This window comes from Melanotaenia boesemani, chromosome 6, assembly GCF_017639745.1.
Source record: "Melanotaenia boesemani isolate fMelBoe1 chromosome 6, fMelBoe1.pri, whole genome shotgun sequence".
In the NCBI taxonomy this organism is placed as follows: Eukaryota; Metazoa; Chordata; class Actinopteri; order Atheriniformes; family Melanotaeniidae; genus Melanotaenia; species Melanotaenia boesemani.
In genome coordinates, this window is record NC_055687.1 from 22,757,107 (window position 1) to 22,770,430 (window position 13,324).

Sequence of the window (13,324 nt, forward strand, 5' to 3'; positions counted from 1 at the left end):
GATGCAAGTTTTCTCAGCAGAACTTTGTACTGCAACATGATAAGCAGTGTTAAATTTTAATGTTGCGGCTGATTGATGCAGAATGTTTTTTGGTGTATGTACAACCAACTCCTCTGTCCTTAGAACTACTTCTTGGTGGATTTTAAAGGCAGTATCATTCATCTGTAGGATTGTTGTGATACAGTTAAATAAAACAGACACTTTGTAATGTGTCATTGAGCAATTGTAAAAATGAATTTGGCTTAGAGGCTTTTTTTTACTATTTATTTTTACCTGTTCTAGTTTACATTCCATGGCGAGCTGATTTTTATTTCTGTGAATTTCCAATTTGAATTTCAATTATTATTTATTCTGTTTGACAAAACAATAAAAGACAAAAAAAAACAGTTTTTTTTTTCTTTTTTAAAAAAATGATGCCTACACCCTTTGAACACCTATCCGACACATAAAATACTGTCACTAATGACAACAATACGGGCTGGACTGCAGGCAGGCCACACATAGATTCTTACTACTACTACTATGCTATTGTAATACATAAAGTGGTTAGCATAGTCTTGCCGAACAAAGTAAGTTCTTCCATGAAAAGATGAGAATATGCATCCCAAAACTCTATACTTAAATAAAAAGGCATATTCATAGATTCCCAAGCTAGTAAGTGCACTAATGGATCTATCACAGATTTTATCTAAGCTGTATGGTGATAGTAGTCCTAAAGATTACAGGTGCAACAGTTTGCACGATGGTTTTAACTTGTGTTGTCAGAAGTGCAAATGGAAGGATTTCCACAAGAGAATAGCTGCCCTTGAACCTGAGGATCATGATTACTGGGTTTCTGGTTGCTTGTATCTGCAGAGATTACCTAGATTCTCAGATCTTCCCAGGATACTCTTTTACAGATAATCTTCGATTTTGCATTGAAAAAGTTTCCTAAACCGAGCTATTTGCTTGTAAGTATACCATATATTGCTGACATGTTGACAGTTCACCTAACTTTAATGTACTTTATTCATTCATTCAGTCAGTCAGTCATAGCTTTGCTGGATAGTTTTTTCTTTTTTGTTTTTTTCTAGCTTTTGTTGTTGTTTTAGTCTTGTATAAATGTGTTTTGAAAAACAATTCGTTTATTAGTTTCGGCTTCTTGAATTGTTCAGTTCAGTATAGGGTTTAAACTATATGCATGTCGGCCACGATTACACCGTTCATAGCTGTCTTCCCCCCCCCCCTGTGCATGAGTAAAAATCAGTGCAATGAATGAAAAATTCAAGTTCTTCTGATGAAGTTGTTTTGAGTCACGTGACAAACATCAGCCATAGATCTGTGCTGTTTAGAAAATGAGTTTAGTTAATTGTACAGTCTATCTTTAAAATCTTTATCCAAACGGGTGAATATGTCATTTTATTCACTTGAGCCGAATTTTATTATATTATACAGCATATTAATTGGTAATCTTACGGAAAAAAAACTCATGGGCTACAATGTTACCTGTAGTAGAGTCATTAGCGCCATATGCTATAATTATTTAATATTATTTTCTACTATACAAAGTGGTGCCATGTATTATTGACAGTAAACTTTAGATAATAAGTATCTTACTTTTAAATGTTTTATTTAAAATTAATAACACCGAAAACTCCACGGCAGCCATCTTAGTTGTGCCAATCACACGCAGGAAGTGTACAATCTAGTAGATGTACTTCTAGGGTCAACTCTTTCAGTCAAACTACCTTCAAAGAGCGGTTAGAGGTAACGTCTGCTGTATTTCATATTGTTATTAAAATGTATACGAGAGGTACGTGACGTGTGTTATACTGATTCTCAGCAAAGTCTTGTAAGGCCCGAGTAATTAGTTACAACTTAGGACGTGAGCAATCACGGAGTCTATGGTCCTCTTTGAATGGCCGAATGTTGTTAGCGCTAACTAGTGGGAAGCTAACTAGCGTTAGCCCGCTCAAGTAGCTTGGTACTTTGTTATTAGCCTTAGCTACGTGCATGTAGGTTAAACTACAGTGAATCTAGCTGGTAACCGAATCGTTTTAACTTACTGGCTGTACCCTTTTAGGCATTTTAAACAGGCTTTTTAATATTCGATATTTGTGGGTTTGCATAGAGCTAGTTAGCTTAGCTGGCGGGCCTCATTGTGATGTATAACGACAGCTTGAACCTAAACTTCTGTGAATGTTGAAAATTGTCTAACCAGCCCCAGAGTTATAGATATATTAGTCTCATCCAGCAATTATTTAGAGTTGTTCACTTTTGTTTAACCTTAACATTTTTGTTTTTTTGTTTTTGCTGTCATTTGTTGTATAATAGTGTTTACACATCTAGGATTGTGTTTTTCCCGCTGTTAATCAAACCGATGTTATTTCCACACGATACCTTACATTTTCTTCATGCTTGGTTTCTGTTTTGTTCGTAAGTTTAACCCAGAAAAGTTGCAGCCTGTTACGGTCCCCACTACCACAGGATGGACTCTGAAATTCTGAACATAGAGGAGATAGTGATGGGACGGGGCTTGCCAGATCCACCTCCCGAAGCTCCCCCTGAAAAGCCAGCAGAACCATATAAACCCATCACTCTGAATGGACCTCCGACTACTACTGTTCAACCTTGTAAGTACATGAATTCAGCTCAGCTTTCTAAAATGAACTAAATCATAACCATGTCTGCTTGATCTTTCAGACCAGCATGAAAACCTGCAGTGTTTCCAGTGTTTCATCACGTTCTGTAGCGCCAAAGCCAAGGAGAGGCACATGAAGAAGAGCCACAGAGAGGAGTATAAACAACAGCTTCAGCAGGTAGCTTTGAAAGCAATAAATATTTTGTGTGCACATTTTTTTATATTATGGCACCCTTTCATTGTTTATATCACTGTAAAATAAATGCCAGTGCTCAGAAAAAAGTAGTACTTTCAAGTACATTGTCATGTAAAGTTGTTTAATTATTACATAAACACTCAGTGTATGTATTTATTTTGTTCTTACTCTTAATAGCTTCAAATAGATTCTTATATATGACCCCTTCTTCATGAACAAAGTAAACCTCGTAATCTCAAGTCTTCAGTTGTCGTAATTTTGGCCTGTTTTATGTCTTTACAGGGAAACACACTGTTTACATGCTACGTATGTGACCGTACATTTCCATCATCTGAGGAATTGACACAGCACCAGCCAACACACAGCAAGGATGACAAGCCTTTCAAATGTGTTCACTGCAAGGAGAGCTTTAAAACATTTTCTGAGGTGAGTTTATTTTATGTCCGTGTAATTCATTAAACGTATTAAGCATCAACAGTGAAAATGTTAGGTATTTGAAATTATTTTGTTGTCAGTTAAAGAATTTCTAGCTTTCAATGTTGTGCATATCCTATTTTGTACTTAATTTTTACATATTTTTTTCTCACCTGTGTAGCTCACAGCCCATAGAAGACAGGTGTGTCCGGAGAGACAGATGGTGTGTAAAGATTGCAATGAAACCTTCCGAAGCGCTGGACTGCTGCGTGCTCACCGTCTGACCCAGCATCCCCGCCCAGACGTAGACACCGCAGAACAACCGGAGGACTCTACAAAAACCCATCGCTGTAAGAAGTGCGGGCAGGGATTTGAAGTGGAATCAGAGCTGCTAGCACACCAGGAGAAGTATCCTGAAGGTCAGCAATGCAACGGCAGTGCTTCGCCCATCAAGAAACGTGGACGGCCTTCCAAAGCCGAAGAACCAGCTGGCGGTGAGAAAAAGGGAAAGCGGAAAAAGAAGGAAGAGGCAGAGGTGCCTGAGGAGGCAGTTAAGACCAGCAGCCCGTCAGAGCCAGCAGCAACCCCAGCGGAACAAAAGGGGAAAGCTGGCGGAGTAAAGCGTGGCCGTCCCTCTAAAGCAGCACCAAAATCAGAAACGGAGGATAAACAAAGTTCTGAAGAAGACAGTCAAGCTTCAGCAAAGGAGAAGAAACCCAAAGCAGACCCCGCTCCGCCTCGTCAGCACCCCTGCCCTGAGTGTGACCTCACGTTCCCCGGCTTGGTTCAGCTCCGCACCCACAAGAAGGAGAAACACACTCCACGGAAAGCCCACCCATGTGAAGAATGTGAAGAGAGCTTTGCCCGTCCTGAGCAGCTGGATGCACACATGTTGCGGGCTCACGCCTCCGGCCGCTTCGCCTGTCCGACCTGTGGGAAGAGTTTTGGCCGCGAGCGCACCTTGAAAGCTCACCAGAAAAGCCACCTAGACGAAAAGCCAGAAAACCCAAGTGCAAAGAGATAATTGAGAAATTCAGAAAGTTTGTGGTTTTTGAATATTTTAGTCATGCATCAGCCCATTGTTTTGTTAATTTTTTTTATTATTATTATTTTAAAACTTGGGAAACCTTTTCATTCGAGAACATGTTATGAATGGTTTTTAGCAGGTTGCTGGATTTAAAGTTGGGTTTGATTATGAACAGTTGAAATTGTGAACAGACACGTCTCATAAATTGACTAACCAAGTATTAAACCCATATGTTTCACCATTTGTCAAAATAGTCTATTTGTAACTGTTTTGAATAACTTTTTAAATGATTTCCCCCCCTTTTTTTTAGTGTGAAATGTGTGTAATGAATTTATTACTTAGTGTCTTGAGTTTATTAACTCATTTTGTGATTTAGAAAAACAACAAAAAAATCCTTCTCGTTTTCTCCCGGCAGATTGACTCAGTTCATATGTTGAAACTAGTTGCCTCCTAGAGATATTATGTTGGAATGTTTAGGCAGTTTGTTAAAACGGCGTGCTATGTACAGCTTCTTGCTAATTTTTACACTTAATATTTTCATTATGTACCTTTATAAATTAAAATTAATGGTGGATTTATTTTAAAATTAAGTTCTCCTTAAAAGTTATTTGCCTAAGTGCTCCAGATTTAACGTGGAGTGGTTGGCATCTGGACAGACATGATCCACTATAATCTTCATTTGTGCTATACTAAAATTTACTTCTTTTTTTTTTCTTTCTTTCTTTTTTCTCCCAACTTGTTAAATATTTCGTGTATTTCTTAAAAGGCACTCATGGCTTTTTTTATGCCCAGGAGTCTAAGAAAGAATTGTGTATATCATGTTATTCACTGACCAGATTTTCTCTCACTGCAATGTGTCTGGACACTGCAAAAATGTAATAAATCATGCTGTCCTGAGGGAGGCTGCTGAAGAAAGGAGTGGATTTTCTGTCTTTGTTCGTAGTTTTAAATCAGGAGCAATAATTTGCGATGTGGAGTTGGTCTGTGTTATGCTGGGCTCACACCTGCTCACACCTAAAGGCAAATGTTTATAGAGTTTTAAGTTTCAGCCTAGTCTCAGACTGAGATTTGACAAAGACTGTGAATCACTATTTACAAAACTACAACTAGATTCTTTTAGCATTTTTTAGGATATGTCGGACAGTTGATATGGAACAGGGCTGATCTGCCCACAGTGAAGCAAACAAGGGGAGAATTTCACTCCAGGAGGGAATTACACATCATCATTAAGTGTGGCTTTGCATCTCTCATTTGTTAGATCAGACAGTTACTTCTTAATAACCATCCTCTCCTCTTTCTTGTTCGTCCTTTTTTTTTCCATCCGTTTTTGCCGGTGTTGTGATTGTCAGGATTCTTGTTTCTACTTTTGTCAGAGCTCATCTATTGGTTGTTGATCGTGTTTCGTCACTGCGACTTGCGATAATATTAAACATGTTTGATATTGTTGCAGATCCAAGACTAGGGAAAGATTGACGTTAAACAGCGCAGATTACCAGCTTACACCCAACGACCAAGACGACAGGAACGCGCTGTGACTCCAGTAAAGATTTCCTAAAGACTTCTGTTTTTAGTCTGCCATCGTGAAAATCTTTTGGTGTGAGCCCAGCTTATGATTTAGCAGGTGGCACAAACTTAATAACTTTAGGGTTTGTTTTTAATGATACTGCATATTAATGGGGAGCATCATTGGTGTCAAATGTTAATTGGTTTGCATCTTTGATGCAGAGGCTCAACTATCGAACTGCTTTATATTAAACACATTATGTTGTCGCACAAGAGAATTCAAAGCTGGCACATGGTTTCACTGGAGCCCATCTGGTTTCAGATTTTGTTAATTATTTCAACCTTTATATTGTAGATATCAGCTTGAAAAGTAATAGAGTTCTGCAGGTAAACCCAATAAAAGCAACTAATGGCCAAGAATGTCTTTTTTTTTCCTAAAGGACTAACACTATAGCCCTACATTGTTGACTATTCCTTATTTTTATTTATTTGCCAACAAAAGAAAGATTTATTAAAATGAAACAAATTTTTCAAATACCATAGTGTACGAATACAAACCATAAAAACAATTATGTCTGAAAAGAAGGAACAAGCAAAAGCTTTTCAAGTTTAACCCCTTATTACACTAATGAATCAATAATCTCAAATAAACTTTTAGGTAGTAGTCGTGCTGACTCACTCAATCCTTCCTTCGCTCATCCACATTCTCCTTCTCTTCCTTATTCACATGCTGGTAAAAAAAGAAAAAAAGATGGGATCAAATGTGCAGATCCCAAAAAGACTAACAGAAAATGACAGAGTAAAAAAAAGGAACAGGAAACACCAAATATATAAGGTAAAATTGACAAATTCAGTATTGTTTTTTCTGGAAGCTATACATTTAGAAATTTTTTATATATTTTTTCTTTCTTTGTGTGACGTTTTTTAGTACAATATTATAATATAAACCATTCCTTGAATTCACCCCACAGACAGAAATGTAAATGTACACTTTTATAGTATAGTGCAAACATAAGGTTGTTTTAAACTATCTTTCCTCTAAATATTCCCCCATGAACATTTCTTAAAATAGATTACCAGGAAGTACATTGTTTTTTGCTTTGTACACAGTTAGCAAAGCACTAAATTTCCTCATAAACTTGAATGTTTTTTCCTTAAAAAAGTGTTTGAGTGATCACGATAGTCACGGTAGCATTATCTACTGTCCGCATTCCTCTCTTTTGTAATGTGCACAATAACTGGTAGGGTGCTTTTTTAAGTGTTACAAAGATATAACACATAATACAAAAAATGTACTCAAAGTTGTTTAAGTGGATTTTATGTTATAGTTGGATTAATATACTTGTACATTTGTGTTCCACAGTCTACATTACATCTAAACTCTCTTCAACAAAAAGTTTATAACATTTCGATTTATTTGTTTGTTTTTTCATCACCCAGAATTAGGGATCAGTAAGATCTGTGTTAAAGCAAATTACATTACTGGTACATGTGATGTGATTTCATGTGATTTGGCAAAAACCAAAGAACTGGTTGTGGACATGAGCAGGTCAAGACCACCAGTGGCCCTTCGTTTCCATCAGTGGCTCCTTTACCCACAGTGATGACGAGCGGCGGAGGAAGGAGTTTGCCATTTTAATTGAAAGGAAAGTGTTTGCCGGTGGAAAGAGGCTTTACCAAAGCAAAAAAGGCATGAATCTACCAGGGCAAAATTTATCATAAAAAGAACATATAGTTAATAATAAAGCAATATTTTTGTACACATTTCTTTCAGGTTGTAGTTTGCAAAGTGTAACGGTGTCTCACACAGAAAGTTGGTTTGTAACATAACTTTGCTAGAACAGCTGAAAAAATCTTAATATTGGCAGAAGTTGTTTGAGGAATCATATTAACACAAAGTTATCTACTGAACAAAGAAAGGCTAAACATTTATTTATTAGGTTAGAATATTTTCTAAGCTTATATACCCCGGCTGATTGCTCAGTTTAAACTGAGTGAAAACTGTGGAGAGGATTACAAATGCCAAGGAGAGTTTATTGGCAATAAACTGGATTTCAAAAACACAAACAACACAGGAAGGGCCAGAGCAAGAACATTTTTCTCCTAATATATTAATTCACATTTTCTACATGTTTTATGAAAACATTATAATATATCTTTTAAAAAAAAGTCACAGTTATGATATAAGATCTCATGATTAATAGGTTGGACATTATCTGAATATTTATGAGATTTTAAATCACAATTATAAAAAGAAAGGAGCTACGTGTTTACTTGTGCTGGTATGACCTGTAATACCACTCCAAGTCACCAGAGGCGCTCAAGAGTCCATCTGGGATTTTCCTCCTGCTGCTTCATCAGTTTGCCTTTGTTGTCGATGTTTATCTGGGAGGCGAGTGCAGCAAGCTAACTATCTACTTACTATCGCTAATTTTTCCACCCAGTGTAGGCAAATGCTTAAATATATCTATATATATCTGTTGCGCATCTCACTTGATTGGGTTATAAAGGCTAGCATCGAAGGCAAAGCTTGCTAAGCTTTACTATCATCGGCTCCTCCGACCAGGTGTTGCAGGGTCAACAGCACTGGAAGGTGTACCGCAAAGAAGGAAGATTAACATTTAAAAAGAGGAAGAGATAGAAGAGTTGTCTTACGGATGTAGTCACGTGAGAGGTAAAGTGAAGTACATATTTATGATAGTATTACCTGTATGTTTGATTTTACTTAGGAGTGTTAAACCATGACGGCTTATATTGATTGAACACCTGCTCCTCTTTTTTTTTTTTTTTTTTAAACTTCCGCTGCCTCCTTAGCCAGCAGTCATGTCCATTGAGTACACTCTTGACATCCAGCTGACAGAGTTGGGATTTCCGGACGTCCTGCAGCCGGAGGAGGGGGCTTCAGGTAGACAAACACCGTCTGATCGCTCCTTCTCCGCGTCTGAGGCTTCACTGTCAGCTGCACAGAAACAGAAGCGGTTGATCCGAGATGGACAAAAAGCAGGTGAAGCCAGAAAGTCCCCACACCTAACAGAGACATTACAATGTAAACAGCGGAATCGTACACAAAGTCAACAGGACGATCGGGTTATCAGCGAGACAGGACCTGCTGAGTCGACAGTGGAAGACCTAACTACAGAGACCCCCCAGCTAGTTACTGAGGAGGAGGAAGATGGACAAAAAGCTGACGAAGAGAATGTACAGGAGGATTCAACAGGGAGGGAGCTGGATGTGGATGATGACTCGGATGACAGTGAAGTTTCAGACGTGTATGAGGAGGAAGAACTGGATGAGGAAGAGGATGAGGTGGATGAGGAAGAGCTAAGCAATGGTAAGACTGAAAGTAGGGATTGGTGACAATTGGGACATTTTATTCATGATTGTAATCTCATCAATATCGCATAATAAAATATTATGATTATTAAAAATATTTGTAGACATGAGGACAAAGTCTGCCCTTAAAAAACTCCAGTGGTTTTTCTGCTCCATCTTTCACGTTGTATAAGAGGTTGAGAAATCCCAAGTTTTAGGGGACATTCAAAACCAGTATGTAATGTAAACATGTATGAATATGTGGGTGTGCGGCTGTATGTCTGTGTATATACATGTATATGTATGTCTATACATATATAAATACATACATGAGTTTAGAGGTGTGTGTGTGTGTGTACTGTATGTGTGTATATATGCATATGCGTACACATACACTCTGAACTGGAGTTATACGGGTGTGTGTGTATGTGTGCATATGCAAAGATATATATTTTTTCCTTTGGTACATGCCCCATACTGTACAGTGTTTTTTACCTCATACTTTTATTTTTATATCTTGTTCTTATCTTTTAATTACTGTTGCTGCTATATGACTCTAACCAACAAATTTTCATTGTAAGTTTACAATGAAAGTAAAGCCTCTTAATCATAAATATTAGCAATATTTTTATCTCTACTTGTAAAACTGTCCCATGGATTACATTGCCATCATTTGATGCTGTCAGTGTTGAATTAATTCCAAATATTTTTGTCCTTATTAATAATCTAAACCGTAAAAACTGGACAAAAGAAGATCATGTTTAAAGAGGCCACAATCTTACTTTAAATATTAATAATAACAATCTGAAGACTGAGTGAAACAATTAAATAAAGGTTTAAAGACCTGCATCTGGTTATTTGTATGTTTTCCTGATGTCCTGTGCATATTGCAAGCTATATTAATATAAAGTTGTAAAGTTGAAGACTCCAGTGATGAAGATTGTTAGACTCTGTCTCTCATCAGCTTAATCATCTCACATGATCTAAACATCAGCCATGGCTCTTTTCTCCTTTTCTACAGAACCGAATAATTCAGGGGACTACCGCTGCAGCGTCTGCGACCTCCAGCTGCCCTCCAAATTCAAGCTCCAGGACCACATGAACCTGCACATGGGAGCGCGCCCATACTGCTGTGCAGAATGTGGGAAGCGCTTCTGTCAAATCTATAACTACCGCATCCACCTGCGGACACACGCCAAGACCAAAGTGGAGCGCCACTGGTGTCGCATCTGTCTGACTGGCTTTGATTCACAGGAGCGTCTTTCCCACCACTTGTCACAAACTCACTTTGAGGACCTGTTTTACGAGTGTGACTTGTGCAAACGGGTGTTTACCTCCCTGAAGGACTGTGAAGCTCACGTGCAATTACACAAATGCATGGTGAACATTGTGTGTGAGGTGTGTGGCCACAATTTCCCATCTGAAAAATCCCTCGCTCGCCACAGGAAGAAGAGGTGCCAGCGTAATTTTAAATGCACAGATTGCACAAAAACTTTCACCAAGAAGAATGCTCTCCTCAAACACAGCTTCTCCCATCTTGGCTTGCTGCCTTACACCTGCATACGCTGCCGCTGCCACTTCCGCTTGGCTAAGCTGTACCGTCAACACAAGTGTGAACCGCAGCGCATTCACTGTGTGGCATGTCTGCGGGAGTTTCTAAGTCAGGGGGACTTCCAGCAGCACAAAAAGGACACAGGCTGCTGGGGCAATCAGGAGCCAAACCAGAAAACAGACGAGATCAGATGTTTAGAGTGCGGACAGAGATTCGACACTTCAGAGGAGCTGAAGAAGCATGCGGGCGCTCACCAGAGGGTGCTGAAATGTGCTGAATGTGGAAAGGGGTTCCGCTCAGCCTTGCTGTTAATGTCTCACATGGGCGGTCATGCTGGCCAGTCGCCCTGCTTTTGTCAGACCTGCGGCCTGGGCTTCCCCCATCAGCAGAACTACGACGGCCACCTCAAGACCTGTGGTCAAACACCTCCATCTGTGGTGAGCGGCGCTATTATTTTTTCTTTGTTTTTACCTGCTGTACATTTTAATCATAGTCTTCTTTGCACTGCTACTGCATGTTCTGTAACGCAGTGTACAAACAAAGTGCAGAATCTATATACCATCCTTTTCCTAGTGGCTTAATTTACATTAGAATTAGTATTGTAGGTTTGATTTTTCATGATGTGGAATTTACATGAAGCATGGGGTTCGGGGAGGTGGGGGGTATATATATATGTGTGTGTGTGTGTATATATATATATATATATATATATATATATATATGTATGTCCTGGAATTAATAATCATCTTTATGTGTGCAGATGAAATATATATATGTTTCTGTCAGAGTGGCTTGGTTGGCAAATTTAGCATATGGGTTTCTGAAACTCTGTTTACACTAACCAGGATAGTTTAAAAATAAATAAATAAATAAAAGTAACCATAACTATATCTAGCATACTTGTACACAACTAAATACAGAATAAACATGTTGAGGATTTGGGAATGTCATCCCTGTCTGTGCTTACTGGCTGATGAGGGGACACTGAATTGTGATTTTAAACTTGTCCTAGAAGAATGTGGTTGATCATATTTCCCATCACATTGAGTCTTTCTACATGTGTGCATGTAAAACTTTGGCTCTTTATAGCAGGTTGAATGAATGACTGAGATGTTTTTTCTTGTCTTTGCTATTTCAGAGTGTTCTCAAGAGGCGACAGAGCCTGACGAGCCCTCTGCCTGAGAAAAGTCGAAAAAAATCTAAACTAGATTCACCAAACACTGTTTCAGTGCCTGATGTTGTTCCAAACAACCCAGCTGAACCAGTGACCGACTCCAGTGGTTCTGGACTTGCTGCAACTCCCGTTGCAGTGGGTGCACCTGCTGAATCTGGACCATCAAATGGGTTATGGAGTCTAACTCTGGACAAAAAGCCACCTCCAGGCATGAACCTTGTTTTCTTTCTTCCTGTCTGTCAAACTGCTGGGCTTTCACTCCCATCTGCAAGCTCTCAAACACTACCAGTGGCAGCCATACAAGCTCTGCCTCAAGCATCTTCCTTTTTGGGGACAAAAAGTGAACTGCTCGGAGTGAATGCTCCCCTTGGATCTCCACTTGACACCCCCATGCAGTTGTTGACTGGGTTAAAGGGAGACACAGTGGCACCTTTAGATTTGTCAAAGAAGTGTAATTTGTCTAAGTCTGCCATATCCAATGTTCCTCTTCTTCCAGTTAAAAGAGAGCTGGAAGAATTTGAAGTCTCAAGGCAGGATAATGGTACTGAAAGACAAGAAGTTCAGAAGCATGATAGCAGGGAAGGGAAGGTTAAAACAAATGTAAGAAAGATGGACACCTGCAATGAAGTAAAAAGGTTTGAAATGGATCCCACGGTTTCCTCCCCTCTCACTGCCATCACACCATCCCCTGGACTAATGGTGGCTATAAAGAAAGAACCTCAGTCTCCTGGTTTTCTTGGTTTTGACGCAGTGTTGTCCACATCCAGCCAGCTGACTGACTGCAGGCCAGAAAAAGAAATTAAAAAGGAGGTCGACATTTCAAGCTCTGCTTGTGCTGACAGACAAATGAAATGCATTTGAGATTGGGGTGGGGGGGCAAAAAGGAAAAACAAAATCTTGCACATCTTTGTTTTGCAATAACTGTAGCCACCTAAACCAAAAATGGCACTGACGTTACACAGCCAGCACTGATTTATATAAATTGTATATTTAGGCAGGGTTTTGTTACTTCTACTTTTTTTTTCTCTTACATAATTATGTTTGTGATAGCAACTTTTTTAAAGTGTAAAAAAGACTTTTTGTTAGTCTGTAATTCAGTGAAAACATTCCACTCTTTTTATTTAATTATGTGTATTCTTGCTCGGGCCCTTGGGTTGGTGAAGCCTATGCAATGTGCAGGATTTCTCTCAGCATTAATAAATGTTCTTGATGCCTGCCATTATTTTTTGTTATTGTATTGAGAAACTAGGTCCTGTGCTTTATTATTATTATTATTATTATTATTATTATTATTATTATTATGATAAACTTGACTGCAAACACATAATTTCTTTTTTTACACTATATGAATTATTTTTAGTGCTAAGTTTAATATTTGATGACTTTCAGATGGTACTGACATTGGATTTCTGTGATTTACTTCTATGTAATGTGTTCTGCAGATATATTCTAAAGGCAAATAATAAAATTGTCCCCTGCAAGATTCCTCAGTATCTTACCATTGCATTATTCCCTCCTGTTACTAA

The 13,324-nt window shown here is 38.6% G+C and overlaps 2 protein-coding genes across 3 annotated transcripts; both read left to right on the forward strand.

Annotated features, from left to right (window-relative positions):
• The first annotated feature begins 1,663 nt into the window (after nt 1-1,663).
• On the forward strand, nt 1,664-5,191 carry LOC121642337 (zinc finger protein 226-like). 2 transcript variants are annotated; one of them, XM_041989022.1, is made up of 5 exons: nt 1,664-1,746; nt 2,421-2,612; nt 2,683-2,798; nt 3,099-3,242; nt 3,412-5,190. In XM_041989022.1, the coding sequence occupies exons 2-5, from the start codon at nt 2,468-2,470 to the stop codon at nt 4,252-4,254; spliced, it is 1,248 nt and encodes a 415-aa protein (XP_041844956.1). In that variant the 5' UTR covers nt 1,664-1,746; nt 2,421-2,467; the 3' UTR covers nt 4,255-5,190. The 2 variants fall into 2 exon arrangements, with proteins under 2 accessions (XP_041844956.1, XP_041844955.1); XM_041989021.1 differs by lacking the exon at nt 1,664-1,746 and having other exon boundaries at nt 3,412-5,191.
• Nucleotides 5,192-8,105: 2,914 nt separating this feature from the next.
• Nucleotides 8,106-13,283, forward strand: wu:fe05a04 (zinc finger protein 551). Its single transcript, XM_041989134.1, has 4 exons — nt 8,106-8,434; nt 8,575-9,091; nt 10,094-11,061; nt 11,763-13,283. The coding sequence occupies exons 2-4, from the start codon at nt 8,584-8,586 to the stop codon at nt 12,657-12,659; spliced, it is 2,373 nt and encodes a 790-aa protein (XP_041845068.1). The 5' UTR covers nt 8,106-8,434; nt 8,575-8,583; the 3' UTR covers nt 12,660-13,283.
• The last annotated feature ends 41 nt before the right edge of the window (nt 13,284-13,324 follow it).